The 16554-nt window shown below is 50.7% G+C and overlaps 1 protein-coding gene across 1 annotated transcript; it reads right to left on the reverse strand.

Moving 5' to 3' along the window:
- Nucleotides 1-845: 845 nt before the first annotated feature.
- Nucleotides 846-11642, reverse strand: SLC22A13 (solute carrier family 22 (organic anion/urate transporter), member 13). The gene is made up of 10 exons (XM_006890589.1): nucleotides 11265-11642; nucleotides 4316-4419; nucleotides 3943-4097; nucleotides 3539-3707; nucleotides 3183-3303; nucleotides 3009-3103; nucleotides 2557-2771; nucleotides 2266-2374; nucleotides 1158-1373; nucleotides 846-939 (listed from the first exon to the last, which is right to left on the reverse strand). The coding sequence occupies exons 1-10, from the start codon at nucleotides 11640-11642 to the stop codon at nucleotides 846-848; spliced, it is 1656 nt and encodes a 551-aa protein (XP_006890651.1).
- Nucleotides 11643-16554: the final 4912 nt, after the last annotated feature.

The raw sequence follows: 16554 nt of genomic DNA on the forward strand, positions 1-16554 counted from the left end.
TGACATAAAGCAGAGAGTTCCCCTGGGGGCGTGGCCTTCATCAAATACATACGCTTTGGCAAAGCTCTCTTGCTTTGCTGTCATCATGTGACTTCTGGTTCTTTGGACCTGAGCCAGTGCCCGGCCATATGGCTTGCTTGTTAATCTTGGATTTGTCAGTCTCTGTAGGCAGCAGCCTGTTGTCTGACCTGCTGATCTTGGGTTCTTCAGCCTTTGCAGCTGCATGTGTCAGGAGAAGCTCCTCGTTTGCCGTCTGACCTATAGATTTGGGACTATTTCCTTGAGACAAATTTCTTTTTTTTTTTAAATTTTTATTATTTTTTGTATGTGTGTACCATCAAATCAGATCTGACTGGTGCAGGAGGAGACGGCCTCTTCTTCTCCAGCAGAGCATCTGGTGGATTCAAACTGTGTGCCTCTGGGATTGTAGTGCAGCTTCTTGCCACTAGGCCACCAGAGCTCCCCAGAGACAAATTTCTAATACCCCTACATACAAAAGCATGAATGGTTTGGTCCCTGCAGAGAACCCAGTTTAAAACTGAGTCATCCTCCTCTAAAACTACCAGGGAATGGATTAGGTCAAGGCAGAATCCAGATCCTAAGCCAAACTGGGATTTGGAGATGAGATGTTTGACCAGGAGCTCTGGAGATAAGAAAAAGTAAAGGAGGAAGGGAGTCTTATACCGGATGACTCTGAAATTGGACTCCGCGGTACTGATGGAGTTCATGATCTCTTGTCTCCATTAGCAAACATGGCCGTGCCCCTGGTTCCCCACAGGTACTGGTCACATCTCCACAGCAATGCTCATTGCTGCTGCTGGTGGTCTGGCCTTTACAGACCACAATCAGAAGTAAGTGCTGCTCACAGCAGCCACCCCCGAGCTGGGAGACTTCCCCGTGGCCTCTGTTCCCTTTTCTGAAGGTGCTGCCTCTGGGGACCTGGAGGGAGTAAAAGGTTGTCACTGGCTGCTCTGAATTGCTCACTCACCATCATCCTCTCCAAAATAAGGGAGAATCGGACCCAACACCAGTCGGATGACAATGACCCAAGAGGGGCACCATCCGTGACGGCCTAACAGCGAGATGGACCACTGGGAAAGTGGACTCTTATGACATGAGACCCTGCACATAAAATTCAGAGAAAGAAAGCGTCTCACCGTGGAGGGGGCGTCTTCTCCAGATCCTCAATGGTATCCCTTAGGGCCAGACCACGCGTCTCCGGCAGTAGGATGCAAGCCAGGCCTGCTCCAATGGGGAGACTGCCGAAGATGACCATAGGAATGGCCCTGTGGTACTCTTCCAGCAAGATCACGAGTGGTGTGAGGATGCCGCCAATCCTTGAGAAGATGGCCACCAGCCCCATGCCTGTCTGCCTGGGGGAAGGCCGGCTTGGGTGAGCACACCTGGCCTCAACTCAGGGTCGCAGCCTTGCCCTACACACTTCCTTAGAACCACCTGTTGTTATGTGCCATTGAGTCACTTGCGACTCATTGTGATCGTTTGTATGACAGCTCTGAGCCCTGCTCTATCCTGAGCCAACCTCATTGTCTCTGACACATCTACCCCCATTACACCAGTCACTGAGTCAATCCATCTCATCCAGGGTCTGTCTGTCTTGTACTTTTCCTCCACCCACCCAAATATGATGCCCGTCTCTAAGGACTGGTCCCTACTTACAACATGCCCAAAGTATGTCAGATGAAGCTTCAGAATCCTTGACTCCAAGGAGCAGCCTGGTTTCACCTTCTCCAAGATGAACCTGTTTGTTCTCTCAGCAGTCCATGGTACCCTCAATACTCTTCTCCAGCATCACAGTTCAAAGGCATCTAGACTTTTTAATATGGCCTCCAAAGGTCCACAGATCTCCAGGCTCATCCAAGCCCCTCTCACAACCACTGCTCTCTATTCCTGCACACTGAACAACTTGTAGCTTGACCATGTGTCATGTTTCAGTCCCTGGTCACCAGCCTGTCTCCCACACAACAGTCAAGTCAGAGGAAAGGCTTGATGCCTCCTGTCCCCTTCTCTGCCGGCTGTCCCTCCTTCAGGACCATTCACCTCCCATACTCCTGTCCTGTCCTGACCTGGTAGGGCATGTTCCACTCCTCATCTGTTTGTTCACTCCCCTGGAGACAACTTGAGTGCTTGGACCAGTCTTGGATCTCACCCAGCATTGCTGCCCCAGAGCCGCCCCATCAACTCCTTATGGGATGGCGATGGGGGCAGGAAGGCCTGCAGGGGCAGAGGAGCGGAACTTGGCCTTACCTGATGATGGTGGGGAAGAGCTCAGCTGTGTACACATAGGAGATGGTGAATGAAGACGCTGTGGTGAACTTGGCTATGACGGCCAGCACAGTGACCACCACGGGCAGATCTGGGAGGAGACAGAGAGCCCATCACCTGGCCCCGGCTTGTGTTCCAAACTCCTCACCCCTTCTGTACCCCAGCCGTGGGGACACCCTCACTCCTGAGAGTGGGATCAATGACCAGAGAGGTCTAGCCCTGATGGGAGCTGGCGAGGAACAGACAGAGATGAGGCACAGGCAGCCCTGGTACCTGCTGGGATGAAGATGATGATGAGACACATGAGGCCACTCAGAACCAGAGTTCCCAGCTGGCTCCACTTGCGACCCAACTTCTCCATCATGAAGATGCTGGAATAGCGGGCGGGAACCTCCACGGCCCCGAAGATCAGCTGAGTCAGGTAGATGTCCAGGCCGAAGTTCCCCACTTGGAAGCCCATGCCGAAGTACACCATGGAGTCGACAAACCTGCAAATTGTCCCAGAGTCCCTGCCACTGCTGAGGGACAGGCCCTCCCAACTCCAGTGGAGTCCCAACAGGAGACAGCGGTTCAGCCAGGGATAGACAGTCACTCCCAGGCAGACCACTGAGTCAGAAAGCGGCCATCTCACCGTTGTACCGATGCAGACGAGGGCAGCATGGTTTCCTGCACATTGTCGGGGGTGAGGGGGGTGGGGGGAGACACTGGCCGGGGGGGGCACTCACCAGACGTAGAAGAGAATCAGGGTCATCTTCCTGAGCTGGGGATGTCGCAACAGGTCCAGGGCATTCCCGGAGGGGCCTGTCGTTTCTGGAGCCAGCTGGGAGGAAGACGCAGGATGAGGAAACAGCAGAGATCTGATCTGGGAGCAGATCTGGGCCCGGGGAGGCCGGCCGTACCTTGTCTAAGAACTCTGGGGACAGTTTCCGCTTGTTGATAGAGGCGGCCTTCTGAATCAACACTTTGGCTTCGTCCACCTTTCCTCGAATCAGGAGCCAGCGTGCAGATTCTGGCAGAACCCTGTGGGTCAAGAGTGGCTGTGACAGGGTGTTGGGGTCCTGTGGGCCCACCCCCCTTGATAGTCTACGGAGCCTTCCTGAGCAGTGCAAGGGTGCCCGGAATCCCACACTCCAGCCCTTGCAGGATTCCTCTCCAGCCAGGTTGCATCTCATGGGGTGAATCGGGGTACTCGACTCCATCCCACCCCAGTGCAGCTAACGCAAGGGGGACCTGCTCCTGGGAAGTGTCCCCTCACCAGACGTAGAAGAAGAGCAGACAGATGGGCACAGAGCTCACAATCTGGAAGAGCCGCCAGTTGCGGATCGCATAGGCGACTCCTGCCAGTAACATCTGGCCCAAGGAGAAGGAACACTGTGCCAGGACCAGCACCTGGGTCCTCCACGAGGGTCCCAACCACTCTGCAACTGTGAGAACAGAGAAGCTGCACAGGATGAAAGCCTGACACTCCCCCTCCCACCCATTCCCAGGAATCCTCGGATGCTGTCCTGTTAGGACCCGGGGACTCGTGACCAGCACTGGAGGGCTTAGTGTGAGGTGCCTGGCAAGTCCGTCCAGGCAGCCCGGGGGCCAGGTGCAGCCTGGGATTTTGGGAGCCTCTCATCACACACGGGATCAAGCCTTCAGGTCCTCAGTACTCACGCAGGGTGATGCTGCTGAATGTGTAGCCAGCCACGGCCGTGGCCACCGTGAAACGCATGACTGTGTAGAGCTCAAAGCTGGGCATGAAGGCCGTGATCAGGCCCATGACGCCATACAGCAGCAGCTGGGCCAGGACAGTGACCTTGCGGCCAGCCCTGGGGGAGGGGTGCAAAGAGGCAGGTCTGGGGGTCAGGGTCCCTCCCAAGGGGAAAGAAGCCAGAAGAGCCCGCCCTGCCATGGGAATCTCTGTGCCTGGGAGGCCCATCTAGGGGGTCCCAGAATCCAGTGTGAGGGAGTCACAGGGTAACCCAGCCCTGGACCGGGAAGCTAAGAGACTGCTGCTGGGCCAGTGGTCAGCCACTCAGGGTCTTACCAGTCACAGACAGGCCCAAAGATAAGTGCTCCCAGGAGGAGCCCAGCCATGTACACGGACTGCGAGGTCTCCTTCAGGTACTTCCGGTCACAAACGAGGTCGAACTGAGGCAGACACAGGCAGATGAGAGTCGGGGGCAGTGTTGAGAACAAGGGCTTCACTCAAACCTCTCTTGGGGCTGGTGCCTGCAGTTCCCACACTGTGTGCCAAGGTGCCCCAGGGCACCACCGTGAAGTCACGGCGCCCAGCGGCATGTTTCAAACTTTAAAGAAAAATACAGTAGCCTGTGACATTGGTCTACACCATGCAAGCTAATAGGGGAAGACTCTCAATCGGGTGGATTAACACAGCGACTGTAGCAGTGGGCTGCAGAGTATGGGAGACGGTGAGGACGGTACAGGATAGGACGGGGTTCAGATCGGCTGTTCACAGGGTCACCATGGGTTATTCTCGACTCCACAGCGGCTAGAATAGCTCTGGAGGGCTCAGAGATTCACAGAAGCTCATACACCTCCCTTGCTACGACAGCGGATCTGTGTGAAGCTGTGTTTTCAGGAGCTGTTGTGAAAATCAGTGTTGACTTGAAAAATCAGTGTGATGGGTTGTGTTGAATTCTGTCCGCCCAAAAGTTATGCTGAAGTCCTGACCCCTGCTTCCTGGGCACCTGACCTTACTTAGAACAAGGGTATTTGTTGCTGGAAGCAATTAAGATGAGATCATTAGGACAGACTCTACCTCAATGACTGGTGTCCTTATATAACAAGCAGCACAGACACACAGACACACAAGGAGAACGTATCCACAGAGTGTCTACAAATTAAGGAAAGTCGAGGATGTTGTAACCAGCAGAGAACCCACAGGGGTCAACTCCTCCTAGAGCTTTCAGAGACAGAACTGCGCTACCAGCACCTTAATCTTGAACTTCTAGTCTTAGGCACACTGGGAGAATAGATTTTCTTTTAACCCACTCAGTTTGTGGTAATTCTGTTACAGCAGCCTTGAAAAACTAACACAGCGGGTGCTTGCAATTATTAAGAATGAAATAAACCCATTTTCCCTTCTGATTAATGTGCATATGTTCTTCAAATAGTAACTAAGCTGTTAGGATACAAGTGCTTGGAGATAGTTATTCAACTTCAAGATCTGTTACGTATTTCTTTTGGGATGTAAAAACATATGGACATACACAAGGACACAAGGTCAGGAGAGAGTACCGATTGCTGTTTTGTGACTAAGGGGGCCTTTCCCCCACAACCAGAGCACCCCAGAAATCCACTGGGCCTCCCCCAAACCCCCCTAAAACATCTACCATTCACAGGCAGTCAGGGTGTGAGGAGACCTCACATAAGAGAACAGGAGAGAGAGAGACACCGGTCCGTAGGAGGTGGACAATACACTGAGAGAGGCTGGGAGGTCAAGCAGAGGGGAAGGTGCATGTCCACACTACTGAGCTCATGTCTGCAGGTAGACGGCACACAGTACACGGGCCTGACTGGCCCTCCCTACTGGATCATGGGGCCCTCAGGGAGTTCTGTGTCCCACGCAGACAACTCACCTTCAGGTCCACACCTAATGTGGAGAAAAGAGAGTTGTGAGCTCATGCCCAGAGCTCGTGGACAGCACTACAGGACAGGAATGGGTGTCCTCTGCGTGCTTGGTCTGTGCTGGGTGCCACATTCCCTAGTCTGCACATATTATCGCCTATAATTCCAACAACAGTCCTTGACTCATCATATCTCTGTTTTCCAACAGATAAAGCAGAAGTACAAAAAGTTAAGCCACTAATCTCAGGACACACAGCTAGGGAACAGAGATAGGCGAGAGAAGAAACTCCCAATGCCTTGAAGAGGGGTTGAAGGTTAGCAAAGAACGGGAGACTGTTTGCTGAAGAATGATTAGACTATTAAACCAAGGCCCTCAAACAGCCAATCAGCCAGTCACCATCTGTTAAACAGTCTTTTTGAATTTTGTTTTATTATTTCTTGTGTGTGTTTACCATCAAATTGGATCTGACTGGTATAGGAGGAGATTTCGCCTCCTTCTCCAGCACAGCATTTGGTGGATTTGAACCGCATACCTCTGAGACTGCAGTGCAGCTTCTTGTCACTAGGCCACCAGAGCTCCCTTGTTAAACAGTCTTTAGGATGAAATTACTCGGCCCAGGAGACACCACTGTGCTCCTATGTCTGTTCTTCAGGACAACAGTTAATGTTTACATACTTTCTTATGTCCAATGAGTAACTGGTCGCCCCAGATAACGAGGCAGGCCAGGACTGAGGACTGACCTTCTTCCACTAAGGTCTGTCTGGTTTGGTTTGTTCAGCAACAACTGACTGCCTTTCTAGTAAGACAGTGATCAAAAAAGAGGTAATAATTAAGGGGGCTCTGGTGGCCTAGTGGCAAGAAGCTGCACTGAGATCTGGTGGTTCGAATCTACCAGATGCTTTCTGAGAAGGTGAGGCTATCTCCTCCTTTTTGCCAGCCACATCTGATTCGATGGTACACAATAATTAAACAAACAAACAAACAAAAAAACCCAAAAAAAACAATAATTAAACAAACAAACAAACATAATAATAAAGGTAATTGCAGCCAGGCTTGGGGACAGGACTAAATATCTTTGTGTGACTTTAATCCTGTCTGCCAATCTGTATCTTGATTTCCTCCTGGACAAAATGAGGATGAAATATACTACACAATAGTAAGGAGTTATACTTCCCACCCAAAGGCACATGGTTCAAATCCACCACAGGAAAAAAAGAGAGGCATTCTCTTCCTACGAGATTAACTGCCCTGAAAACTGGCCGGAAGGTCAGCTATGAGTCAGTTCCTGCTCAATGGTACATAACAACATCATCAAGCGACAGGATTAAGATAATTCCTCCATGCAACATGCTTAGCAAAGGAGCCCCAATGGCGCAGTGGGTTAGTTGCTCGGCTACTAACCAGAAGGTTGGTGGTTCAAATCCACGAGCCACTCCGGGGGAGGAAGATGAGTCCAGTAAACCCTCTGGGGCCAGTTCTACTCTGAACTGCAGGACACTCTGAGTCAGCATCAACTCGATAACAGAGGGCAACAGGTTCAGTACAGTGGCTGATGGATAAGTGAAGGTCTCTCGTCCTTGGGCTCATCAAGCTAAGCTCATAGCTGGTAACACCAACCTCTCAGACCCAGAAAGGTCAGTGCTCAGAGGGGAGGAGTTTCACGTCACAAGAGTCCCCCAAGCCTAACGTCCCTGGTGGGTAGCCCACGCTCACTACCAGCCCGAGGCTGCAGACCCTTACTGTCCCTAGACCCTCAGTCCAACCACGTCAAGGTTTGCCGCAGTGGCAGAGACCAAGGCTAAGAGGTGCCAAGACTTGTCCAAGCTCTCATGGTGGAGTCATGTGGCCCCGACTTGAGACCTCAGTCATCAACAGCTCCAGTTCCAGCACCCACGGTCCATGATTCCGTCTGCAGCCTGATACAGTGACCTCCAGGACGCTCCCCAAATCCTACCCTCATTTCGTCGAGCAGCTTGATCACATTTCTCTCCCCTTTTCAAACACCTTCAACAGCTCCCCTTGGCTTCTAGGGAAAAGGTCACATTTCTAAGACCAAATATCTAAGACCCTTTAAGATGACTTTGGGCTTATTTCCCCAACCTCGTCCTCTGTCATATCAGCAGTCCTCAGACATGCTCAGTTTTGTGTGGGTTTTGTTGCTATGTGTTTTTGACGCCCATAGTCCTAGAAAGCAGGGGGTTCTGGTGGTGGAGCCCGTCGGGAGGTGCACTGTGAACCCAAAGGTGATGCCTCACTGGCAGTTTGTATCCACCAGGGCTCTGCAGGGAGAAGACGGACCATCTCCTCTCCTCCTGCACATTTACAGCCTCTGAAAACCCGCTGGAGGGCCAGCTCTGAGTCCGTTCCAACTCCGTAGCAAGCCTCTGCTGGAGCTGCACTGCTAAGAGAAGCTGGATTCGATCTTCAGATGCTGAGAGGGAAAGACAGATGATTGCCTGCTGTGTGGTTTCCAGCCCTGAAGACTCACTGGAGGGTCAGCTCGGAACCAGAGCCAGCTCCAGGGCAACTGATGGGAGCGTTAACAATGGTTTTCCTGCGTTTCCCCTGGCGTCCGTCTCTACCTCTTCTTCGGTCCCAGTACGGATCACTGTTAACTGCTATTCATCGATGGTCTCTTTCCCCTCCCTCTTTGGAGGTCCATGTGGGCAGAGCTGGGGTGAGTTCTGTTTTACCAAACACAATGCTGTGGTTAGCCCTGTCGAGTTGGTTTTGACACATCGTAACCAAGAGAGTGAAACACAGCCTGGCTCTGCAATGAACTCACAATCCTTGCTATCTTGAGCCCCCTGTGCCAGCCACTGTTGATCTGTCTGCTGAAGGTCATCTTCTTTTTTACTGACCTTCAACCCTACCCAGCATGATGTTCTTCTCCAGGGTTAAGGGCACCCAGGAAATGTCAGAAGGTCAGGTGGATGATTGAAAGGGGAAAATGTATTCTGTGTTCTAAAAGCACGTCCTCTAGATGGGAACATCTTCCTTTCTCCTCAAACTAGCATTGTTCGTATTTCAACTTGAACATGAAGCTTCAGGTTAAAATGATGTAACTTGGGATGTCAGATCAGAGAGATCCCAAGAGTTGAGGTGGCAAAGCCCCTTTTCAAAGGAAGCAGAGATAGAAAATCACCCACCAAATTAGCTCCACTGTGAAATCGAGCGTGGGGTCCTCCGTGGTACAGAGCCCAAAGTACCCACAGTGTCTCATGGGGGGAGGCCCAGACCTTGGGAGGGTGAAGATGGGGTTAGCATGTCAGGACTAGAGGATCAGGGCCCCATTCCAGGCCAGCAGTGAAGGCTGACGTGCCTGAGAACATTCCATCAGACACCCACACCCCTGACCACACGACCCTTCCAGGGGTACCAGGTTGTCAACTGCTCTGCACTATACGCAGCGAGCCTGCCTCCTGATGCCAGGCAGGCCTTCTCTACCATCACTTTTCTGGTATCTTGGTCATCTCCACACTTGTCACCTCCTTCAGTAAACTGGCTTCTTGTTGTTGTTAGGTGTCCCACAGCGAGCCTATAAACACTGTCCTATGCTGTCCCATCCTCACAATCTCTGACACAGTTAAACCCACTCTGTCAACCCACCTGGTTGAGAGTCTTTCTCTCTTTCACTGACCCTCCACCTTCCCAAGCATGATGTGCCTCTCCAGGGAATAACCTCTCCTAACAACACGTCCAAAGTACGTGAGATGAAGCTTCGTCACACTTTGCCTCCAGGAAGCACTCTGGCTGCACCTTCTCCAAGACATATTTTGTTTGTTCTTGTGGCCGTCCATGGGATCTGACTAGGAAATTCTAGGCACTCAACTTGTATCGCTCTGCAAGTCCCTAGATCTTCCCTAGAGCTCCAGAAGTCCTTAGAAAAGGTGAGTGAGACACTTCTCAGCGCGCCTGTTCCATGCACACAGTTCATGTTTATGAGGCTTTGACTATGGACTAGCACAGGATGCCAGCCCAGCATGGGGTGTGACGAGGACTTAGGTGGGACCTGACATTCTGGAAGTTTCCCTTGGATTTAAGGATTGTGGTATTAAGTCAGGTGGGCAGAAGAGCTCATGAGCATGTGAAGAGCCAGGCTAGCAAAGGTGAGGACCTACAATGGAGCTGAGGCTGGAGTTGACGGGCAGGCCAAGAAGGCCAGCTGACAGGACTTGGTGGAACAAGATGCAGAGGTGAAAAATACCACAAGGCACCCAGCACCCCAGTGGTGTGGGATGACAGAGTCAAGAGGAGGTTGGGAGGACACGTCCTCAGGATACCAGAGGACAAGGGGCAGGAGGACAGTTACCGGCTGCAAAGTGAATGTTTAATCTCTGGGCTCCAAGTTCTCTTCCCCAGACAGGCATTTGCCACCATGAAGCATGTGTGAGTTACACAGATCATCTTGATGTTCTCAGCCTCCCAGATTTCTGGACTGTCTATGGTGTCTCCCTTCTGGACAGCGGGAGTGAGCCCGGACGGCGGGAGGGAGCCCGGACGGCAGGAGGCCTGGATGTGAGTTGAGTTCCACCACTAACTAACCACGTTATTTGCGAAATGCACTATCTGCACTGATTTCCACTCAAACAGAGTGAGCCTCCTTTAGGGTTTTGAGGCTGTCAATATTTACCAAAGACGACAATGCATCTTTCTCCCTGGGATTGGCTGGTAAATTCGAACCATTGACCTTTTGTTTAGAAGCTCAACACAGTATGCCCTAAATCCCCAGTGTTCCTTCCTACCGCTTGGCCCTCTTGATGCCTCAAGCCCACATTCTGGGAAGCAAGCATGGGGACTAGATGCTGTCAGGGAGCCTCTCTTGCTCTGAGATGGCCGGGGACAGGGTTATGTTTCTCTGCCTGGGCCTCTCGCAAGAGAATAAAATGCTTCACTGTCCACAGGACAAGCCCTGACGTTATGTGTGTCCTCAGGGCAAGCAGAGAGATGGAGAGCTGAGAATGGAAGAGGAAGGGAAACCAGAGCAGGAAAGCAGAGAGAGCGCAAAGGACAGTGCAAGAAGAGATTTAGGAAAACAGAGAAAGACAGGAAACTGGGCAGATGGGCAGACTGAAAGGCACAGGCAGTGGACAGATGGATGGGAACATCTGATAGAAAGTCAGACAGAAGAAGAGGAGACAGGAAATCAGGCAGAAGGGCAGAGGGATAATCAGGGAGAAAAGGGGTGGGGGAAAGGCAGGCAGATTATCAGACAAAAACCACGGATAGACAGAGAGGGAAGGAGGCTGACAGGCCCAGGTCAAACTTTAACAAGAAGATTGTTGGTAAAAGCAGTACAGGCACACCTGTGGCCACACCTATGGCAGTTAGAGTACCAGCAGGGGCCTCAGGGCCTCAGGCAGAGGGACACACATGAGATGGGCAGGCAAAAGGGTAGCCCTACCTCGTTCGTTAGGGACTGGGGCCTGCCCTCAGGATAGGTCCAGCCTTCCTCACAAGGCTGTGTCTCGTTGAAGCGGTGGCCGAGGATGTCCTCCAAGCTGGCGTTGTCAGGGGGTGGCCGGAACATGAGGCAGGACTCTGGGTTGCCAGCGGCATCCAGAGGGATGCCCAGGGCCAGCTGCTGGCTAGCATTGAGGCCAACGGTGTAATTCTTGACCCAGGCCACAGAACAGTGGTGGGCCTCGTCCAGGACCATGAACACCTGGCCGAGCATGCTGAAGGAAAAAAAGAAGCTGGGGATACTCAACAGCACTAGTAGTAGCATCTGGAAGCGACCGAAGCCACCTATCTCAGCCAGGACCTCCTGAAACTGGGCCATGTCTGCCGGCTGCTGCTTCCTCAGCCGGGGTCCACCAGGCGGCTGGACGCTTGCCTCTGAGGCACTGATTTGTCTGGGCACTAATGACAACTGCATTAATATTTAATCCAGCCCAGCCCCACCTGCTACGACTCAGCGTTGGCCTGGGAGAGGTGGAAGAAGATGAAAAACTAATCTACACTTGCTGCATGGAATACAAGGATGATGTTTTATGGACTGTGTGACAGACACGGGCATCACAGGAGGACGTCTCAGGTCCAGCACACACAAGTGACCTTTAGTCAAACTGTATATAGGTTGCATCAACCCCACTCTTTCATGGAAACAGCTTCCACGATTCACACGGACTCTTCCTATCATATAACAGAACTCGGATTCTGAGACTAGATGCAATGCAGAGGGTCACAGCAGCCCCCTCTCAGGATCAGCCCGCACCAAGAACACATGAGCCCAGCGAGCAGGCCAACCTGGCCTCTTGGCCCTGATTTTCCCTTGCCCTCAAGAGACCTGGTATGTGTCGCTAGAACACGGAAACCACCCAGGTGTTCAACCACAAGTGAATGGATTGAGGAAATTACGGTATAGTCACATGATGGAAGACTACGCAGCACTCAGGAGCAATGATTTTATAAATCACTACCTAACTTGGGAGGAACTGGAGAGCATTATGCTAAGTGAACTAACCCAGTCCCATAAGGACAAATACTGTAGAAGACCATTATTGTAGAAATAGAAAGATAACTAGTAAAACGTGTACAAGGATCCAAGGAGGGGAGGGGAGGAGAAGGGTAATCACAGGTCGCACAATTTGAGGAGTAGAGGGAAGGGTGGGTAAAGGAAACGGGAAAGATCTAGTGTGAAAAAACAATGTATAAGAACTTTGTAAGTAAATCAGTATAAAATTAAAAATGTATTTTTTCCTAGTTTAAAATTTATTTTTCCTTAAAAATAATGCTCTTATATAGTGTCGGTGGCAACAGTACTAATTATTCTGTGCCCTGCCAAAAGGACAAACAAATGTGATTTGGAGGAAGTGCAACTAGCATATTCCTTTGAGGCATGGACGGTGAGACGCTGTCTCATACTCTGAGCATGTTGACAGGAGGAGGTAATACATCACGCTAGGAAAGGTGCAAAGTCAGCAGAACAGGGAAAGACCCTTAACGAAATGAGCTGCACAGTGATTACAACGGACCTGAGTGTGGAGGAGCTGGTGAGAATGGAGTTGGAGAGGACACATTTCAGACATGTTGTTCATAAGGTCATTAAAAGTCTTACTCAAGAACAAAAATATAACATAGTTAGCCCCAGTTTATGAAAGTCTGACTTGGGAACTCCACGCCACCTTGTACAAACAATATGAAATTTTCTTCTGTTGGTAGGCATGAGGTCATAGAATGATGGCTGCAGTAATCATATAGCAAATATACCTTCTTAATTAGTGACTTTGTGTCCTTGTCACATGCCCTAATTGTGAAAATAACTAATAGGTTTCAGCACAGATTTTTTATTTATTTTTTTTTAAAGGGATCTGGTTTGTGGTGGCACGCCACCCCCTCGGAAGGCCCCAAGCAGCCCAGAAGGACCACATGCGCCCAGAAGGACCACATGTACCCTTCTTTCTCAGGACCAAAGCCAATCCAAGAATGCACAGCAATTCGAGTGGAGCTGCGTTTGGAGCGTTTAGAAGATAAAATCGGATGGAAACCGCTCTGGAGCGACTCCAGCTGTCCTAGGTGATCTCTGGAATCATAGAAGAGCCCAGGTCAAAGTCTTCTTCTGCCGCGGCTGCTCTGCCCATGGAAGTCAGACCATGAAGAAAGAAGGCCGGAGGACTGATGCTTTTGAATTGCGCTGCTGGTGAAGAATATTGAATGGTCCGTGGACTGCTCAAAGAACAGACAAGTATCTTGGAGGAAGTGCCACCAGGGCGCTCTTTGGAGGCAAGGATGGTGGGATGTGCCTCGTGTATTTTGGACATGCTGTCAGAAGGGGCCAGTCCGTGGAAGGAGACACAATATGGGCTTAGAAAAGGAGGTCAGTGAAAGAAAGGAAGACCCTAGTGCAGTGGCTTGACACATGCCTGCAGCAATGGGCATACGTGACAGGTATTACCATGAGCGTGCAGCCTAGGGCATGCTTTGACCTGCTGTTTGCAGGGTCACTGTGAGCGCTAAACTACTGGACGGCACCTGACTCCAGCCAACCATGGTTGCTTCCAGAAGACCTGTGCATGGCTACTCAGCACATCGGTGAGGCAAGGTTGGGCCAAGGCAAAGTACGGTGGCTGAGAGGTCAAGATCCTAACAGAATTGGAGACCACCAGAAACTCAAGGCCCCAGAAAAGCAGCTCTCTGATTAAAAACCCCAATCCATTTACCAGTGAGTTCTGCTGGCCTATAATGGTAAGAAGCTGCACTGGAATTCCAAAGGCATGTGGTTCGAATCCACCAGCTGCTCTGTGGGAGGATGGACAATCTCCTCCTGTGCAATTGACTGCTTCTGAAAACCCGCTGGAGGGTCTGCCATGGGTCAGTTCCAACTTGACAGTACACACTACCACCCACCCTTTTACCCTGGAGGAAGTCTTCCTAGAGATTATTCCAAGTGTCCACATTTAGGAGCATGGTTCCATCATGGAAAGTGGAGAACGATGGGACCTAATGGAACATCAGGTGAACCTGGGAGGACACACACACACACACACACACACACACACGTACAAAAGCCTTTCCATACAGTATCTTTTTTTTTTTAATTTTTATTATTTTTATGTGCGTGTACCGTCAAATCAGATCTGACTGGTACAGGAGGAGATTGTCCCTCCTCACCCGGCAGAGCATCTGGTGGATTCGAACCGTGCGCCTCTGGGATTGTAGTTGCAGCTCCTTGCCACTAGGCCACCAGAGCTCCCCTTCCATACAATATCTTTACTACCTTTTATATTTTGAGCCACACAAATATATTTTAAGAGATGGGTACAGAAAAAAGGATGAATGAAAAGGAAGCGAGAGTGCTCAGGGCAGCCCTGGAGAGAGCCAGCCTGTGCATCTGTCCTCCTGGTTGGCATGGCTGCTGTCCCAGCAGAGGACGGGTGGTGAACCGAGGGTGCGGGACCCATGTTGTAAGCGGGCCCTTCACTATACCCAGGCTCGTCACCCTTCCCAGCTCTGTCTTCACGTCTCTTCTGTGCATGTCCTTGGCCTCTGTATCTTCTCTTTTGAAATGACCAGTTGCTACCATTTTCTACTGCACAATCTGGTACTCCCTTACGGGGCATCTCATCATCTCTCCACTCGGGCCGGAAAGTCCCCATCTCTTTTGCAGCTGACAGCAAGAGACCTGGAAAGACTACAGCCAGGAGGCAGGAAGTGTAGACACTGCCATTCATTGAGTCACTCTATGATCCCTTCTCTTAGTTTTCCCATCTATATAAAAGCAAAACCTGAACTAGATGGTCTCTGACTTTATGGTAGGTGATTCCCCAAATATTATATTAACAATAATGCTGATGATGATGATGATGTGAACCATGATGTGATGTGACCTTCTCCAGGACCTTGGCCGTGAAGAGCCTCCACTGGCCGCCTCTTACCATCTGTTGTGTGCAGATTCCATTCCACCTTATGGCTTCTCTTCAAGACAGACCAGAACTACCTCCTAGGATTTCCCTCATCTGTAATATTTAGAGGGAGCTTTCTGCTGGCCTAGTGAATAGAGTTGTGCTGTCAACCCAAAAATAGGCAGTTCAAATCCACCAGCTGCTCCATGGGAGAAAGACGGGCAATTTTTTCCTGTGCAATTCCCTGTCCCTGAAAACCTGCTGGAGGGTCAGCTCTGAGAATGCTTCTACTTAATGGCAATGAGTTAATTAGTATTGATCTTTATGGTTCTTCTGGCGGTTCATAAATACTTAAGGATATCCAATATGCTTCACCAAGACTGCAATTCAAAGGCATCGATCCTTCCTTGAACTTTCTTATTCACTGGGCATGTTATCCCGAGGGGCTAGTCCCTGGAGATGGACATCATGCTTGCTCAAGAAGAGGAAGAAAAAAAAGAGGAGATCCTTGATGAGATAGAATGACAGTGTCCACAACGAGCTCAAAGCACAGCATCAATTATGAGGATGGCACAGGACCAGCAGGAACAAAGGTTGGTAGTTCGACTTTACCAGACACTCCACAGGAGACATGCTGTCTGTTTCAAGTCAAGATTTACAGCCTTGGAAACCGGGCAGTCCTCCTCTGCCCCGGGGTCACCACAAGTGTGAACTGAATTACGGGCAACTAGTTTTCAGGGTTTTATATATTGTTATGGAAGCAGATCATCAGTCCCTGTCTCCTTCCAAACTACTGATGAGCCTCAACTCTTAACTTCTCAGCCAGTAGAGATAAGTAGGGAACTATTGTGTCTCCGCCTGCTACAATTCCCAAATCCTCAATTTTGATGCTATGGACAGTGCTGTGTTCCCTAAAGTTGTGCTGAAGTCCTAACCCCTGTATGTGTAAATATGACCTTGTTTAGGAATACGGTTTTTTGTTATGAGGTCACATTGAAAAGGGGTGGTCTTGAATGTCTCTCCTAAGAGGACAACTGCTCTTTGCTTCAGCACTTTCTATGGAGGTAGCAGTCATCTACTCGCTTAACGGCTGTCCCCAGGCCCCTGGTGAAGCCAATGAGAGCAAAAAAAAGAGGACCAAGACGTTCACCGGGCACCAGCCAGGCTGTCAAAATGAAGCGTAACTGGTGCAAGCCCAGAGGCATCGACATCAGGGCTCAGAGATTTCGGGCCAGATCTCGATGCCCAGGCTTGGTTACAGGAACAACAGGCAGACAGAGCACATGTTGTCTGCGGTGTGGCTTCTGCAGATTCCTGGTCCCCGATGTCAAGGGGCAGGAGCTGCTGCTG

This window comes from Elephantulus edwardii, unplaced genomic scaffold (genome assembly GCF_000299155.1).
Source record: "Elephantulus edwardii isolate Elephantulus edwardi_28Jun2011 unplaced genomic scaffold, EleEdw1.0 scaffold00091, whole genome shotgun sequence".
NCBI lineage: Eukaryota > Metazoa > Chordata > Mammalia > Macroscelidea > Macroscelididae > Elephantulus > Elephantulus edwardii.

Excerpts from the sequence above, each read along its gene's own strand:
- SLC22A13 (XM_006890589.1), bottom strand. The coding sequence starts at position 11,642 with ATGGCCCAGTTTCAGGAGGTCCTGGCTGAGATAGGTGGCTTCGGTCGC. Across the intron at positions 2,375-2,556 it reads CATCATCTTCATCCCAGCAG|ATCTGCCCGTGGTGGTCACT; the intron begins GTACCAGGGCTG and ends GTCTCCTCCCAG. Across the intron at positions 1,374-2,265 it reads CTCTTCCCCACCATCATCAG|GCAGACAGGCATGGGGCTGG; the intron begins GTAAGGCCAAGT and ends GCCTTCCCCCAG.